Here is an 18,318-nt window from a genome sequence, read left to right on the forward strand (position 1 = left end):
GATGCTTGGGCAACTTCCTTGCAGACAGCTAATTCTCTCACACCAGAAATGACATGAAGTTTCTCAAGTCACTCCTGACATGGATTTTTTTTTTTGCTAACAGTTGTCTCTTGCAGTTGCACAGTAATCTGCCCGGCTTCATATCTTAGAATTGATTTGTCTATAATGCAATGTAAACACATTTCATTTTTCCCTTCATTTCTACTCCAACAGAGATTTTAAATATAGTTGACACAAGTTTAAAATATTAAGGATTCATTAATATCCTTTTCCTTTCTTTCTCCGTAGTTGGTGACAAAGTACCAGCTGACATCCGTATTATTTCCATCAAATCCACCACTCTGCGTGTGGACCAGTCCATCCTGACAGGTACAGTATACTGACTTGTAATTTTTGAAAAAACACATGAATTGTAAAATTAACAAATATAAAATCCTAACCATGGGCTAGTAATTCTCATAAATAGATATAATTGAAATCTCAACAGATTAGAGATGACTTCTGAAATTAAATACAGGTTGGGTATGCCTTATCTGGAACTGTGAATACTCGAAAATCTGAAATTGTCCACATGGGTAGTTGAGATAGTGACACATTGACTTTATGATGGCTCAGTGAACACAAACATTATTTATTTACAGTATTTCTACCCCACCTTTCTCAGCCTGAAGGCAACTCAAGGTGGCTTACACAGCAGACAAGATCACTCTGCTGTCTGTTGTATTGGATCACACTTACCAAGTGTCTAAGACTGCGTGATGTATTGGCAAATGATGTGTGCAGATCCCAGTAAGGTGGCCTTTTGCAGCTGGCAGATGGTAATTTTGTCAGCACCGATTGTGTTTAAGTGCAGACCAAGGTCTTTAGGCACTGCACCCAGTGTACCTATTATTATTATTATTATTATTATTATTATTATTATTAAAAGCAGGTGAATATTTTTTGAAATGAAAAATTAGATGTAATAACCATAACTATGTACATTGCCTTTTTTCCCCTACTTCCGCACCCCTTCCCTGCAAAATGTTATTGGCCAAGACTTAATTTACTAACAATAACTCCATTGTCCCCACCTCCCCCTTTCCCCCCCCCCCCAACTTTCTCCCTTGTTTGTGTGTAAAAAATTGGAAATATCTAATAAACACACACACACACACAAAGCTGGTGTATATGTGGATGCATCCATCCCATCTGTGAGCACTCACGACATTGTTAGGTGACCCTTTTCTGAATGGATTGACGATTTAACTCTTTATTGTTCCACCAGGTGAATCTGTCTCTGTCATCAAACACACTGATCCTGTCCCAGATCCTCGTGCTGTGAACCAGGACAAGAAGAACATGTTGTTCTCTGTAAGTGTGACTAATAGAGCTGATGATCTAAGTCCTGCATTCAAGTGGCACTGTTAGTGGGACAGTCACAGCATCTCCCTAATAATGTGCAATTGGTGGTGTGGTGGGACGGAAGAAGGAATATAACGTCACCAAGTTGGCATTTCCCTGCCCTCTCAAGCAGCAGACGGGAACAGAAAACACCAATGCAATGTTGATCTTTCATAACACTTTCCCCATAGCTACAGTTTACCAGGGAGAGTAAGGAAGCCAGAAAGGAACAATAGACCTGAGCTTCTCATGTGTCACTGTAGTCGTGCATACCGAAAAGAATACATGACATGCTTCCTCAGGTCTCATTGATTCCATTCAGTAAAACTGAATGACAAGATATTAAAAGGCAGACAAAATGATAGATTCCCAAATGCTTTTTACAGACATCATACTTTATTATGAGAGCCAGGGAGCCCCCAGTGCGCAGTGGGTTAAACCCTTGTGCTGGCAGGACTGATGACTGACAGGTCAGCGGTTCGAATCTGGGGATAGCAGGTTGAACTCCCTCTGTCAGCTCCAGCTCCCCATGCGGGGACATGGGATAAACCTCCCATAAGGATGGTAAAACATCAAATATCTGGGTAGCCCCTGGACAGCGTCTTTGCAGATGGCCAATTCTCTCACAACAGAAGCGACTTGCAGTTTCTCAAGTCACTCCTGACATGAAAAAAAAATTATGAGAGCCAGAGTAGTGGAATGGTTGGAACACTGAATAATGACTTAAAATTTGTAGATCTAGATTAGTTTGTTACACTGCATTTGCAAATGCTTGCTGAAAGTGCCAGGTTTTAACTCTTTTTTTAAATGTTAGGAGGGAGGGTGCCGATCTGATATCCCTAGGGAGGGCGTTCCATAGCCGAGGGGCCACTGCTGAGAAGGCCCTGTCTCTTGCTCCCACCAATCGCATCTGCGAAGGAGGTGGACCAAGAGCAGGACCTCCCCAGACGATCTTAAGCTCCTGGCTGGTTCGTAGGGAGAGATACGTTCAGACAGGTAAGCTGGGTTTAGGGCTTTAAAGGCTAAAGCCAGCACTTTGAATGGTGCAAAGTAAATGCGCACATATCTGTCCACTTTGAATAAATTAATTGTGCTTTTTCTCCTCATGAGGAATTTTCAGGACACTAAAGCTGTCCTGAGATTTATAGGATAGAGTGGGATGGTAGGAACATGACAGGCAGCGGTCCCTACATGTTTGCAGTACTTTATGAAGCTCCAGTTCCATTGCTACTTTGGACTAAATTCGCACCAATTGAACATGGAGGGAGTGGGGAGTATAAGCTTCCAGAATAGCTTTGCCTTTCACAGCTTTGGGCTTTTGATAAATACAACTGAGTAGGATGGTGATTAGGAGTAGGATCCCCCGGTGGTGCAGTGGGTTAAACAGCTGAGCTGCTGAACTTGCTGACCAAAAGGTTGGCAGTTCGAATCCAGGAAGCAGGGTGAGCTCCTGCTGTTAGCCCCAGCTTCTGCTGACCTAGCAGTTTGAAAACATGCAAATATGAGTTGTCCAAAAATCGGTAGAGAAGGAAGAAAGGAGAGAACGAGGAGGGGAAAGAAAAGGGGGGAAGGAAGGGAAGAGGAAGAGAAGGAAGGAAGGAAGGAAGGAAGGAAGGAAGGAAAGAGGGAGGGAAGGAGGGAGAGAAAGAAAGGAGAGAAAGAGGGAGGGAAGGTTGGCCACAGCAACACGTGGCGGGTACAGCTAGTAATATAATACGTATAATATAATGTAATATAATATATTGTATAGATATATAATATTTATAATATTATAATATAATGCAATATAATAATAAGATATTATAATTATATATTTATATTACATGTAATTTTACTAATAATATTACAATATAATAGTATAACACAATATAGTAATAATCAATACTGATATTATACTATGCTAATAAAATAATATATATTGTGTGTGTGTGTGGGTGTGTGTATGTGTGTATATATGTGTGTGTGTGTGTGTTGTAAGCCACTCTGAGTCCCCTTCGGGGTGAAAAGAATGGCATATAAATGTCGTAAATAAATAAATAAATAAATAAAATACTGCTTCTGCAGGAAGATAACAATGCTCCATGCAGTCATGCTGGTCACATGACTTTGGAGGCACGTATGGGCAACTCTGGCTCTTCTGCTTAGAAATGGAGATGGGCACCACTCCCCAGAGTCAGACACAACTAGACTTAATGTCAAGGGGAAGCCTTTATCTTTTAGGACGGAGATTGCTTGAGCAAAACCACATAATTGCGCTTCCTTGAATGTACTTAGCTCCATTTCCCTTCATGATATTGTTTCTTCAAGATGTTTGGAGAGGGTTCCTCATCCCCTTACGCTCTCATTTCTTTTGCTTCCCGACTCTGCACCTTTCAGGGTACCAACATTGGCGCAGGCAAAGCTGTTGGCATTGTCATCGCCACAGGTGTGAGCACTGAGATTGGCAAGATCCGAGATGAGATGGCGGCCACCGAGCAAGAGAAGACGCCCCTGCAGCAGAAACTGGACGAGTTTGGCGAGCAGCTGTCCAAGGTCATTTCACTCATCTGTGTGGCTGTCTGGCTCATCAACATCGGCCATTTCAACGACCCCGTCCATGGCGGCTCTTGGATCCGTGGCGCCATCTACTACTTCAAGATTGCTGTCGCCCTCGCAGTGGCTGCCATCCCAGAAGGTCAGCTGAGGCCATTCCGGGTTCCCACGTCCACCTGTCCTGGGATTAATGAGTGGCAGTTGATTACATTTTTTAAAATAGCTATAGCAGTCCTCATTTTCTACCTATTTTTCCTATGTCTGAAGTTTTTTGAAAAGTTATTTTGCTCTGGTGACTGAGCAGCAGAAAGAATATACCATTGTTTTCCATAACATCAATGAATAGGCAATGATATAAAATCACAACCATTATTTTAAGAAGTCATGTATATATTGGACATTAAAAAAAGTAGTGTGATGCACACACACACACATACACACAAAATAAACCTCAGACATTATTTATTCCTGCTTGCCCTAAAAATTATGTTGTTTCTCAGTTTGAAAGAGTAGTGACTTTTTTTGCCAAGCAAACGTTGAGTGACAGTTCCCATCATACTACATTTGCAAACCATCAGTTCATGTAAAGGATGAGGTAAAGGTTTTTCCCTGATATTAAGTCCAGCCGTGTCAGACTCTGGTGGGTGGTACTCATCTCCATTTCTAAGCCCAAGAACCGGTGTTGTCCATAGACACCTCCAAGGTCATGTGGCCGGCATGACTGCATGGAGTACGGTTACCTTCCCACCGAAGCAATTGATCAACTTTTAAATGTTTTCAAACTGCTAGGTTGGCAGAAGCTGGGGCTAGCAGCGGGAGCTCCTCCTGCCCCTAGATTCGAACCTGCGACCTTTCGGTCAGCAAGTTCTGCAGCTCAGCGCATTAACCCACTGCACTACCAGGGACTCCTCAGTTCATGTAGCTACCTCCATATGCAGAAAAGGACAGAAAGAACTACCATACACAGCAGTGGTGGGCAGATGTTAGCTTGGGATCTGGCAGCAGAACTCTATGAGTGATTTTTTAAAACTCCAATAACAGTGACAAAATGATTTGCCTAAATTCAAAGTTTAGAAAAATCATGTTTGGGCTGTGAGCAGTTGAGACGTTCTGGGGATTTTAGTTCCGAAACTAGGTCTTCTAATGTGATTCTATGGTATACTTGCAGCAGAAGTTACCATAGCCATGTTGGAAGATCTAGTAAATAGCTACAGACGTGCTCTTTCTAGAAATCTTTGTGTCCTCCAATGCCTTGGACAGAAGGCATTCATTTCAATAGCGTTCATATTATCCATGCTTTCTGGCATGTGTGATATGCTTGGGAATGTATTCCCTGTGGATATGTGGGTCATACTGAATTGTGCAATTAACTTTTCCCACCCTCTTTCTCCCCGTCCTCTTTCTCAGGACTTCCTGCTGTCATCACCACTTGCCTTGCCCTGGGTACTCGCCGTATGGCCAAAAAGAACGCCATCGTCAGAAGCCTGCCCTCCGTAGAGACCTTGGGTTGCACATCTGTCATCTGCTCCGACAAGACCGGCACCCTCACCACCAACCAGATGTCTGTATGCAAGGTGAGCTGAAACCTGATGCCAACATTGCCTGTTGTGTGCCCACTCTCCACACCAGTCATTGTGACATTGTCTCATCTCTTCTTCCTCATTCCTCCCTTCCTTTGTCGCTCTCTTTCTGTGCAGATGTTTGTCATTGACAAAGTTGATGGAGATGTCTGCTCTCTGAATGAGTTCTCAATCACTGGATCCACCTATGCCCCTGAAGGAGAAGTGTAAGTAATTCCAAACAATGCCACAAACCCTGAGCTGTTTATTTATCGTATCAGGAGCAAACCAAGGGTACAGTTGTGATGTATTTGAGAAAACACAAAGTTTCAAAACTTGGCATTATATTAAATGTCCTTTGATGAGTAGCTGGCCACTTGGAGTGCCTCTGGTGTTGCTACAAGAAGGTCCTCCTTTGTGCATGTGGCAGGGCTCAGGCTGCATTGTAATAGGTGGTCTGTGGTTTGCTCTTCTCTACACTTGTATGTCGTGGACTCCACTTTGTGGCCCCATTTTGGTGCTGCATCTCGTGGTGCTGGAGCACAGTCTGTTCAGTGCCTTCCAAGTTGCCCAGTCTTCTGTGTACCCAGGGGGGAGTCTCTCATTTGAGGTGCTGAGTTTTAGCCTGCCACTTTTGGACTCTCGCTTGCTGAGGTGTTCCTACAAGTATTTCTGTAGATCTTAGAAAACAATTTCTTGATTTAAGGCATTGGCATGCTGGCTGATATCCAAACAGAGGATGGGCCAGGGATGTCACTGCCTTGATCCTTTCATTATGGGCTGCTATTTCCCGGCAGATGTCAGGTGGTGCAATACTGGCTAAACACTGTAATTTCTCCAGTGGTGTAGGGCGCTTACAGCCGGTGACAATGCAGTATGTCTCATTAAGAGCCACATCCACTGTTTTAACGTGGTGAGATGTGTTCCACAGTAGGCATGTTTACTCTGCACCAGAGCAGCAAAGTGCAAAGGCAGATGTCTTCATTGTGTTATTTATTTATTTGCCGCATTTGTAAATAAATTGTTGTTGTTGTTGTTGTTTATGTTTTTGGTTTTATTCTGCTGTAATATGTTGTACAGGCTTGGCCCCATGTAAGCTGCTTCGAGATCCCACTGGGAGATGGTGGCGGGGTATAAATAAAGATGATGATGATGATTATGATTATTGTATACCGCCTTTCTCAGCCAGAGGCAACTCAAGGCGGTTCATAGTCGGCAGCAATTTGACGCCATAACAAATTATAAAGATACAGTTAAAACAATTATAAAAGCAATTAAAACATTTAAAATGTGACATAAAATCAATACAGCCTGTAAAAGCAAAATCCTCGGCATCTCCTTACTACAATCATTGTCCAATTGCATCGTTGTTCATTCCATATATTCATATTTGTCTAATTATGCTCCAGCAATAAAAGCTTGTTCGAAGAGCCAGGTATTAACCTTTTTGCGGAATATTAGAAGGGAGGGAGCTGATCTTATATCCCTGGGAAGGGCATTCTGGTATCTAGTTATGATCCCCAGTTTGTGCCAGTCAGCTTTCATATGATATTATTTCTAGCGCCCACTTTTTGCTTGATATTCAAGCAGTGCTTCCTGTAGGTCAGAGAACAGTCCAGGGTAACTCCCAGGTATTTGGGTGCGCTGCAATGCTCCAGTGGGATTCCTTCCCAGGTAATCCTCAGAGCTCGGGATGCTTGTCTGTTCTTAAGGTGAAAAGCACATGTTTGTGTTTTAGATGGATTAGGAATCAGCTGGTTTTCCCTGTAATAGGCAGTTAGAGCACCTAAAGCTTTAGCCCTGAGCTTATCCTATTATGCTAATCCTATACTCTGAGGAAGAAATAAGCCTTGGTTAATTGTGTCTCCTGTCTACAGTTTGAAGAATGATAAACCTGTCAAAGCTGGACAATATGATGGTCTTGTTGAACTGGCTACTATTTGTGCCCTCTGCAATGATTCCTCTCTGGATTATAATGAGGTCAGTCCTTCTCTATGGCTCCATATCTTACCTAGCAGTAGTAATCTTCAGCGAGGTTAGTCCTACTAGTTCCCCCTTTATTTATTAGCTGTCATGATTTCCTGCAAAGAATCTTGATAACAGTTCTGGATTGAGCAACAAGAACATTATTAATAGATTTGTGTATTTAGTCATTTATTACAAGAGTGAATCAACTGTTTAGTCTGGAATTACATTTCTTTACAAATCATGATAGTAAGAAAATGAGTAGCAACACAATGTTAATAAGACAGGAAAACAAAATACAATTTCCATTCTTCGGTGGAATGTGGGAAAGCTGAATGGCTGCCAATGGCAGCTCCTCCGAACAGAGCTGGCCATACTTTTAGGATTTCCAAGGAGAGATCTCAGTAAATTGTTAATTACTGAGTATTAGCAATAACAACAATACATTTTCTGTCAGAGATAGGGGAATGCAGTTGCATGAGTCAGTACCAGTTGCGGTTTTACATTAGGAAAAAAATTTATGGAGAACACCCCTAGAATAAATTAGTAAAAATAAACCTCTCGGCAGCTCTTCATCCTACCTGATGCAGCTTGTTTAACACATTTTTCCCCTTTTCCATTTTTCCTTTCTCCAGTCTAAAGGTGTATTTGAGAAGGTGGGTGAGGCGACAGAAACTGCCCTGACCTGCTTAGTTGAGAAGATGAATGTATTCAACACAGATGTGCGTAGCCTTAGCAAGGTGGAGCGTGCCAACGCTTGCAATGCTGTAAGTAGCAACTTCTGGGAACGACCCCTTTTTAGAGTCCTGTCTTGCTCCAGTCTATCATCTGTCCCACAATCATGATAAGACTAGGCTAAGGACTTCATCACATCGAGGACCTTCATCTGGGAGAAAGGGGGGCAGCAAGGCAAATCTGGTGGGTAACATCGGAACCCATCGCCCTGTGCCCCTCATTGTCTGCATCGCCCCCTTCCCCTTCATATGGAAAGGGGGAAGCATAGCTGCCCGGATTCCTGTTCTATCAAATAAGACCGCAGGAAGCCTTCCATGTACTCAGGGCTTTGTTGTAAAATGCTTCCAGCACAGTTCATGGACGCAGCCCTGCCGGAAGTAGCTATGCGTCATCTGATGGGATCTGTCAGACTCCATCCAGGAACTATGCTTGAAGCATCCTACAATGGGTAAAAAAGCCCATGTGATGAAGTCGTAAAAGGACCTTACTCATAGCAGTATGGAATGTATATATTAGGAATGGAAAAACCTTACAATTCTCTCATTTTCCTAGCCTAATGCTTGTGATATATAGAATCATAGAGTTGGAACAGATTCCAAGGGCCACCCAGTCCACCGACACAGGAACATCCAATCAGAGCAATTCTGGCAGATAGGAACCCCCAGTGGTGCAGTGGGTTAAACCCTTGTGCCAGCAGGACTGCTGACCGAAAGGTCAGTGGTTCGAATCCAGGGAGAGCGGGTTGAGCCCCCTCTGTCAGCTCCAGCTCCCCATGTGGGGACATGAGGGAAGCCTCCCACAAGGATGGTACAACATCAAACATCCGTACGTCATCCCACTGCCAAACAGCCCTTACTGTCAGGAAGTTCTTAATATTTAGCTGGAATCTCTTTTCCAGCAATCCGAACCTATTGCTTCCTGTTCTATTCTCTAGAGAAGGAGAAGCAAGCTTTCTCCCTCCTCAATATGACATCATTTCAAATATTTAAACATGGCTAGCATTTCACCTCTTCTCTTCTCCAAGCCTCAATGCAAGATTTCGTCCCATAGCAAAAGTAAATTTCTTCCTTGCATTCTCTATTTAGATCAGTGAATGTGTAGATGATAGCGTGTCATATTTGTTGTTGTTGTTGTTATTGATTTGATGCGTTTCTAACTCCCTGTTGTGCTGTTCTCCCTTCCTTCCCCATTTCCCCAGGTGATCAAGCAACTCATGAAGAAGGAATTCACCCTGGAGTTCTCCCGTGACAGGAAGTCCATGTCTGTCTACTGCTCCCCAGCAAAAGCATCCCGGGCCGCTGTCGGGAACAAGATGTTCGTCAAGGTTAGCAAAGCCTCCTCTCACTGTGTCCAAGCAATGACAGTGTTCCATCTTAACTCCCAGCTCACATTTAATTCCTTGCATTCGCATCTTGCCTTTTAAGAAACATAGAAAAGCATCTGTCGTTTTTAAATGGCACGTTTTGTCAGAGGTTGGAGAAGTCACTTTTGTTCTTAAGCTGAATTTGTATGTAAGACAGACAGGTACATTTTTAAGTATCACTCCATAGATAGATAGATAGATAGATAGATAGATAGATAGATAGATAGATAGATCGATCAATGGTTCTCAACCTGTTGGTCCCCAGGTGTTTTGGCATGCAACTCACAGAAATCCCAGCCTGTTTACCAGCTGTTGGGATTTCTGGGAGTTGAAGACCAAAACATCTGGAGACCCACAGGTTGAGAACCACTGCGATAGTTAGATAGATAACATAGATAAATAGATAGATAGATAGATAGATAGATAGGGAACTCCCAGTGGCGCAATGGATTAAACCGGCAGGACTGAAGACCAAAAGGTCGCAGGAGAGCACGGATGAGCTCCCTCTGTCAGCTCCAGCTCTCCATGCGGGGACATGAGAGAAGCCTCCCACAAGGATGGTAAAACATCAAAACATCTGGGTGTCCCTGGGCAACATCCTTGCAGATGGCTAATTCTTTCACATCAGAAGAGACTTGCAATTTTTCAAGTCACTCCTGACACACAAAAAAAGATAGATAGATAGATAGATAGATAGATAGATAGATAGATAGATAGCTAGCTATTGGATAGCATAGGGAAGGTTTAACATTTCTGTGACATTTGTTTTGTTGTCAGTGCCCCAGTTTAGAAGATTTCACCTCGCTTTCTGTCCGTGTGATAATTGGAGTTTTTTAAAAAATGGCTTGTTATGGAAACAAGGATTGGTGATAAGGCTTCAGTGGAGACACCTTTTCTCCCATGATAACTCTTCCAGGAGTGAATTTCCCTTTCCGAGGGGTAGATTTCTCTCATTTTCTGTTGTCTCACCCCTGTTCTTAACTATGAGTTGTATGTAAGTCAGATGTATGTAACTTGGGAACTGTACAAACCAAAGCTTCAAAATTTTCCTTTTTTGGACCACACTGCCCATAATCACACAGTCAACATGATCCGCTATCCATGCCAATTGTGTGATTTTGGGAATGGTGGTCCTAAAAAGTAACAATACCAAGCTTGATACATATGCATAGCTTGCCACCTTTTTATCTTCAAGTCACACACTTATTGGCTTCTTGCTCTTCCTCCTTTCCAGGGTGCCCCTGAAGGTGTGATTGACCGCTGCAACTATGTCCGTGTGGGCACCACACGCGTCCCCCTCACCCCCAATGTCAAGGACCACATCATGGGTGTCATCAAGGAGTGGGGCACAGGACAGTACACCCTCCGTTGCCTGGCATTGGCTACCCGGGACACCCCTCCAAAGAGAGAAGACATGGTTCTTGAGGACTCTACTAAGTTTGTGGACTATGAGGTAAATCCGAGCTCAAATCTCATGGAGATCGAGAGAGAGAGAGAGAGTGGATGATGACATAGAGATTGGAAAAACAATTTCTTTGGACTATAGAGCTCAGCACCCCATAATCAGTGTGGTTTCTGCAGTTCAAAAAGTTTGCATTTCCTAACTTTAGATGAGAAGCATAGCACATGGAGTAAAAAAATCAGAATGGCAACTATTTGGAAAGGATATTATCAAGCAATTTTTCTTTCTTGCAAAATATTAATGAAAATCCTCTTGGGACCTCATCACATTATCTTCGGGACACTTCCTCGAAAGAGCCCAACAGAGCCCATCATATGACACAAGGCTACTTTTGGTGGGACTCCATACAGGAAGTGTCCTGGCAGTGTATTAGGATGCTTCCCATGTTCTCATTAGATCAGTGGTTCTCAACCTGTGGGTCCCCAGGTGTTTTGGCCTACAACTCCCAGAAATCCCAACCAGTTTACTAGCCTGGACTTTCCACAGGTATATAAACAGGTAAGCTGGTTCCGGCCCAGCTTACCTGTCCAAACGTATCTCTCCTTACAAACCATCCAGGCATTTAAGATTGCCTGGGGAGGCCCTGCTCTCGATCCCGCCTTCTTCGCAGGCGTGCTTGGCGGGGACAAGAGACAGGACCTTCTCAGTGGTAGCCCCTTGGCTGTAGAACTCCCTCCCTAGGGGTATTAGATCAGCCCCCTCCCTCCTGACCTTTCGGAAAAGAGTAAAACTTGGTCCTTCGAGCAAGCTGTCGGAAACACGGCGTAATTGGATAAACACAGTATGATGAAATTAATAACACGGAACAGCTTAGATGATGTAACTGGATAAGGAGTTGAACTGTAAGACATTGATTACTTTAGTTTTAATTGGTTTTATATGGATTTTTATTACATGATATTAAATGTTTTTAATTGATATGTGTGTTGTGGCATCTAATTGTTGCCAATTTATATGCCGCTCTGAGTCTCCTTCGGGCTGAAAAGAGCGGGATAAAAATGCTGTAAATAAATAATTAAATAATTTTCCTAGTTTCCAACAGACCTCACAACCTCTGAGGATGCCTGTCATAGATGCAGGCGAAACGTCAGGAGAGAATGCTTCTAGCACATGGCCATGCAGCCCAAAAAACGTACAAGAACCTAGTTTATCAGCTGTTAGGATCTCTGGGAGTTGAAGTCCAAAACATCTGGGGATCCATGGGTTGAGAACGACTGCATTAGATAGAATGGGGAGAAGCTGGATGGTGACACTTTCCCTGTGTGATGGGGAAAGTGACACAGTGGGAGATGCAGTTGCCTCACTGCCCCGCGGATTCGCCACACTGCGTGGTGAATCCCACTGCTATTGCCCAGCTTTAGGACCTTAATGATGAGGTCTTTCATTTCATTTTGTCAGTTTTTACAACAGTCCCAGTTGTGGATGCTGTTACACTGCAGGCAGAAGATTGGCACCGTCTATAGGCCAGCAGCTTTTGCACACTGATTTTGAACCCTCTTCTGATTTGTCTCCCCACCACAGATGGACCTGACCTTTGTGGGCTGCGTGGGCATGTTGGATCCACCCCGCAAAGAGGTGATGGGCTCCATCCAACTGTGTCGTGAAGCCGGCATCCGTGTCATCATGATCACAGGTGACAACAAGGGCACAGCCATTGCCATCTGCAGGCGCATTGGCATCTTCTCTGAGACCGAGGATGTGACCGGCAGGGCCTACACTGGCCGCGAATTTGATGACCTGCCCTCAGGAGAGCAGCGGGAAGCCTGCAAAAGGGCCTGCTGCTTCGCTCGTGTCGAGCCAACGCACAAGTCCAAGATTGTGGAGTTCTTGCAAGGTTTCGATGAGATCACAGCTATGGTGAATACATGGATGGCAAGCGAAGGGTGGGAGGAGGGTCGACAGGCTCAGAAGCCACCCAATTCTTCTGGCAGTGAAGGATGAAGTCCTTTGCCCCTGAAGTATCCATTATGTCCCATCATTACGTGAAGAAGGGCATATTTTATTTTTTATGTCCTGAATATACAATATTTTTCTATTTTCTCCAAATGATGAATAATTATTTAAGCTTTGGTTATACCTCTCCAAAACATACAGTGCATCTACACTGCAGAATTAATGTGGTTTGACATCATTTTAACAGCCATGGCTTTATACTATAGAATCAAGGGAGATGTAGTTTTCAAAGTCTTTAGACTTCTTTGTCCAAGACTGATAGGCCTTATCAAATTACAAATCCATAGCACTGAGCTATAGCAATTAAAGTGGTGTCCAATTCTACAATATTGATACATCCATAATCATTTCAATTAACAGAATAACATAGCATTCTAGAATAAATGTTATACATCCATTTCTTTATATGTAAACTTTATATTGTTGTTGTCCTAGGATCATTGTTGTCATCATCCTTATATTTGCATCCTCTCCACCCCTAACGAAATTGGGACTCTAAGGCCGCTTATACACTGACATATAACCCATATGATCAAAAAGGATAATCCGCATTATCTGCTTTGAGGTGGATTATCTGAGTCTACACTGCTATATAATCCAGTTTAAAGCAGATAATTTGGATTTTACATTACAATGTAAAATGGGCCTTAGAGGAAGCCAGGCTGATAGTGATTGTAGAAGCATTAAATACAAGTTACAGAATTATTGATAACCTCTCATTCAAACTTCAGTGTTGTGTTATCCGTTTAGGTTCTTTTAACCCCAAATTAACATTCTGAAAACTGAATTCAAATGTTCTCGATCTCAAGTGAACTTGGAAAAATGGGAATCACAGTTCCCAGAATTCTGCTGTCAACATGATCAGTAAAAGGACATACTGGCTGGAGGGACCTTGGGAATTGTAGAGCAAAACAGTAGTTTTACCAGACTCTGGTTATCAGAGCAAATAATCCGCTTTAACTGCTTTGAGCTGGATTATCTGAGTCTACATTGCCATATAATCCAGTTCAAAGTAGATAATCTGAATTTTGTATGGCAATGTAGAAGGGACCTAAGAGGCACACAATGTAAAAGAACAATACAATTAAAAAACATACAAAAAGTGAGCATTTCATACTATTAAAACATACCAGACATCAAGTTAAAAGAATAAAATACAATGTTTAAAAGACAGAAAACTATTAACAAGTGTTTTGTTTTTAAAAAATACCTTACCCTCTAGCCCAGTGGTTCCCAACCTGTGGGCTGCAAGACCTAAAATAAGGTCTGCAGCTCTAGTTATTAAATATGATTTTCTGTGGGCAAGCAGATGGCAATTACTAGATGACATATGTTCTGTATCAGAAACTAGAGCTGATGTGGTCTATCCAATGCAATTTTCTGAATCGGCACCCCAAATAACCAAACCGAATCTAAAGTTGACTAAAAACTGATTCGTAACTCTTGGTACTAATGTTGGAGAGTGGTCCCTGGCCAAAGTGGTCCCTGCTCAAGTGGTCCCTGGTTAAAAAAAAGGTCGGGAACCACTGATCTATCCTGTTCTTAAATACTTTATTTTAAAATTCTGTTGGAATAAAAAGAAAGGAGTCATTCTAACCTGCCTTAGATGGAAATTACAATCTTTAGAAGCAGCTGCCGAAAAAGTCCCATAACCTAAATTCTTGAGGCAGTAAGATGCCACCAAAGATGGCATCATAACATCACAAATCACCTGAGACAAGACAGGAGAGTAATGCTTTAGGAATGGGTTTTGGCTGTGGAGTTACACATGGCCATATCCTTCTGTTTTCACTCTTAACCCTCTCCCTCCCTCATTTTCTCCTGATAGACTGGTGATGGTGTAAATGATGCCCCAGCTCTGAAGAAAGCTGAGATTGGTATTGCCATGGGCTCTGGCACTGCTGTGGCCAAGACTGCTTCAGAGATGGTGTTGGCAGATGACAACTTCTCCACCATTGTGTCCGCTGTAGAGGAGGGCCGAGCCATCTACAACAACATGAAACAATTCATCCGCTACCTCATCTCCTCCAACGTGGGTGAGGTCGTCTGGTAAGGGACCTCATCCTCACTCCAGTTATCTGCTATCCCAGTTTCATTTGACAGGTCCAATTCCTATGTTCAGCAGACCTGGCCAAAAAAAAAAATTGAGTGTATGTGTGTATGTGCCTTCAGGTTGCTCGTTGACTTATGGTGACCCCATGAATTTCATAGGGTTTTCTTAAGTGAGAACAGTGAAAATTGAATGGCAATTTGGGGGAGACCTGGCCTTTCAGGGTTGCTATATTACTGCTTCACAAAATCCATGCATGTATGTGCCTCCAAGTGGCCTGTCAACCTAAGGTTTTCTTAGGTGGTCTTGCCAGTTCCTTCCTCTGAAACATAACCCACAGCACCTTCTGGTATTCATTGGGGATCTCCCATATCTAAATACTAATGAGGGCCAATCCTATTTTGCTTCCAGGATCAGACGGGATCTGGTGCTTGATTTAGGACTCACTGTTTTGTTTTTCTCTCTCCCCCCCCCCCCCCCCCCCCCGCTTCCTTTGCAGTATCTTCCTCACAGCTGCTCTGGGTCTCCCTGAAGCCTTGATCCCTGTACAACTGCTGTGGGTGAACTTGGTGACTGATGGTCTCCCAGCCACCGCCTTGGGCTTTAACCCCCCTGACTTGGACATCATGAACAAGCCTCCTCGCAGCCCCAAGGAGCCCCTGATCAGTGGCTGGCTGTTCTTCCGCTACCTGGCCATCGGAGGTACCTGCTTCTCTCCCTCCCCATTTAGCGTATCTTTCCACTTAACTCAGATCATGCCCTGAACACACATTTTGGGTACTGTTCCTATATTTGAATTCTGGTTTCGAATTCTATAACACAGCCCAACCAAAACAAAAAAGACTCTTGGTATCTTAATTTTTAGGCCTATTCCTGGGGTTATTTGGAGTTCTGATTCAGAAGTTTGCACTGAATTAGGAAGAACTTTAGGAAGAACTTCCTAACTGTGAGAGCTGTTCAGCAGTGGAACTCTCTATCCCAAAGTGTGGTGGAAGCTCCTTCTATGGAGACTTTTAAACAGAGGCTGGATGGCCATCTGTTGGGGGTGCTTTGAACGCTATTGCCCTACTTCTTGGCAGGGGGTTGGACTGGAGGGCCCACAAAGTCTCTTCCAACTCTATGATTCTATGAATAGCATCAGCTCTAGTTTCTTAGATATTGTTATCATTTTATTTTTTTCGTGTCAGGAGCGACTTGAGAAACTGCAAGTTGCTTCTTGGTGTGAGAGAATTGGATGTCTGCAAGGACGTTGCCCAGGGGATGCCCGATTGTTTTTGATGTTTTACCATCCTTGTGGGATGTTTTACCATCTTTCTCTCATGTCCCCACATGGGGAGCTGGAACTGTCAGAGGGAACTTATCCGCGCTCTCTTCCCAGATTCGAACCTCTGACTTGTCAGTCTTCAGTCCTGCTGGCACAAGGGTTTAACCCATTGTGCCACTGGGGGCTCCTATGGATTATCATGATTTTCTAGGAGTGCATCTTGAGCACTAGAGCTGAGAGGGGACCATGGGTGCCATTTTTGGAAACAGCAGGTCAAACATACCCAGAAACAGGGCTAACATTTCAGGTCCCAAATGTGTGTTGGCTAGTGTAATCTTACATGACTGAATTGCAGTCAACTCAGAATTCCACATCATTTCCAGAATCCCTTTGTTGTGATAGTTGGGGGATTCCGAAAGCTGTGGTCCAAAACAATTTCCCAAGCTTTAAACTTTCAATGTTGAGGACAACAACTTTGACAGATTCTCCAGCGATCTTTTGCTTGGGCCAATGTGATACAAAGTGGACACTTTTAAAAAATTCATCTTGCTAAACCAGACCATCTAGCTTCAACAAGAATCTTTATTTATTGGACTCAAGAATCCAAAACAGTTCAGAAAGGAATTTACGTCCATTATTTACAACCTGCATTCAGCTCAGTTCCATTCATTCCATTTTCTCCAGGCGTTATTCTCTTGGGGACATTCTTTTTGTTTGTCTTCCTCTCTCACAGTAGGAATTTTCCCCTTTGTTTTGTTCTTAGGATACGTCGGAGCTGCCACTGTTGGTGCAGCCGCTTGGTGGTTCATATATGCTGAAGATGGACCTGCCGTGTCCTACCACCAGCTGGTGAGCACATTTCTTTGTAGAGGAGTAATGGAATAAGAGGAGAGGAGTAGCCATCTTTGGGTCTTTGTTGAATTCAGCCATGCTCTCTTTAAGATCAGTGTTCTCACATTCTCCTTTTCTGTTTCCCAGTCCCATTTCATGCAGTGCACAGAAGACAACCCTGACTTTGAAGGCTTGGAATGTGAAATCTTTGAGTCTCCTGTCCCAATGACCATGGCTTTGTCAGTCTTGGTCACCATTGAGATGTGCAATGCTCTTAACAGGTAAGGGTCAACAATGAGGCTCAGTTTCAGCATCGCACAAATTACTTTCAATATTACACTTTTTCCAAATCCATACCTTTTTATTTTGACTGGAGAATGGCAATGAAAATTTGGGGAAAAGGCTGATTATATTATTATCATATTTTGAACACAAAGACATTATTTTTTTGGGCTACAGGCTATTTAATTTCTCAGCCAGCACAGAGAGTTTGAAATTCGCAGTCCAAAAACTTTCTAAGCTGTGTTTCTTCTGCAAGTCCAGCCTCTCTATCCCCACACATGGAGCCCTCAGTGGTGCAGTGGGTTAAACCCCTGTGCCAGCAGGACTGAAGACCGACAGGTCGCAGGTTCAAATCTGGGGAGAGCGTGGATGAGCTCCCTCTCAGCTCCAGCTCCTCATGCAGGGACATGAGAGAAGCCTCCCACAAGGATGATAAAAACATCAAAACATCTGGGTGTCCCCTGGGCAACATCCTTGCAGACGGCCAATTCTCTCACACCAGAAGCGACTTGCAGTTTCTCAAGTCGCTCCTGGCACAACCAAATAAATAAATAAATCCCCACACATGGCTTTCAAGCTGATTTGAGATGCATCCCATTAATCTCTTGAATAGCCTTCTTCATATAACTGATAGTTGCTAAATGGCTCAAGTCTAAGGAGCCATTGTCTATTGAGTTATACTGACCATTTGCTTACATCTAGGGATCCTTTGCATAGTAACTTCCCCCAACTTCCCCCTTTTCTTTTGTGCACAGCCTTTCAGAAAACCAATCTTTGGTGAGGATGCCCCCCTGGGTGAATATTTGGCTTCTGGGATCCATCTGCCTCTCCATGTCCTTGCACTTTGTCATCCTCTACGTTGACCCCATGCCTGTAAGTGTTGTTCCAATCTGGCCTCTATTCCAGGCACCCTTTGGGGACTGGTTCACAGCATGTCTC

General features: G+C 43.4%; 1 protein-coding gene across 1 annotated transcript in view; it reads left to right on the forward strand.

The window, feature by feature from the left end:
* Positions 1 to 18,318, forward strand: part of ATP2A1 (ATPase sarcoplasmic/endoplasmic reticulum Ca2+ transporting 1) — a 43,973-nt gene that overhangs the window by 17,297 nt on the left and 8,358 nt on the right. Inside the window, exons 6-20 of the mRNA XM_060780538.2 lie at positions 289 to 369; positions 1,268 to 1,353; positions 3,760 to 4,057; positions 5,323 to 5,489; positions 5,613 to 5,701; positions 7,352 to 7,454; positions 8,075 to 8,206; positions 9,373 to 9,498; positions 10,772 to 10,990; positions 12,521 to 12,856; positions 14,781 to 15,001; positions 15,502 to 15,704; positions 17,030 to 17,115; positions 17,245 to 17,378; positions 18,135 to 18,252. Of these exons, the coding sequence (XP_060636521.2) occupies positions 289 to 369; positions 1,268 to 1,353; positions 3,760 to 4,057; positions 5,323 to 5,489; positions 5,613 to 5,701; positions 7,352 to 7,454; positions 8,075 to 8,206; positions 9,373 to 9,498; positions 10,772 to 10,990; positions 12,521 to 12,856; positions 14,781 to 15,001; positions 15,502 to 15,704; positions 17,030 to 17,115; positions 17,245 to 17,378; positions 18,135 to 18,252 (2,399 nt within the window). The remainder of the gene's footprint in view (positions 1 to 288; positions 370 to 1,267; positions 1,354 to 3,759; positions 4,058 to 5,322; positions 5,490 to 5,612; positions 5,702 to 7,351; positions 7,455 to 8,074; positions 8,207 to 9,372; positions 9,499 to 10,771; positions 10,991 to 12,520; positions 12,857 to 14,780; positions 15,002 to 15,501; positions 15,705 to 17,029; positions 17,116 to 17,244; positions 17,379 to 18,134; positions 18,253 to 18,318) is intronic.

The sequence above is a fragment of the Anolis sagrei genome, chromosome 6 (assembly GCF_037176765.1).
Source record: "Anolis sagrei isolate rAnoSag1 chromosome 6, rAnoSag1.mat, whole genome shotgun sequence".
Classification (NCBI taxonomy): Eukaryota; Metazoa; Chordata; class Lepidosauria; order Squamata; family Dactyloidae; genus Anolis; species Anolis sagrei.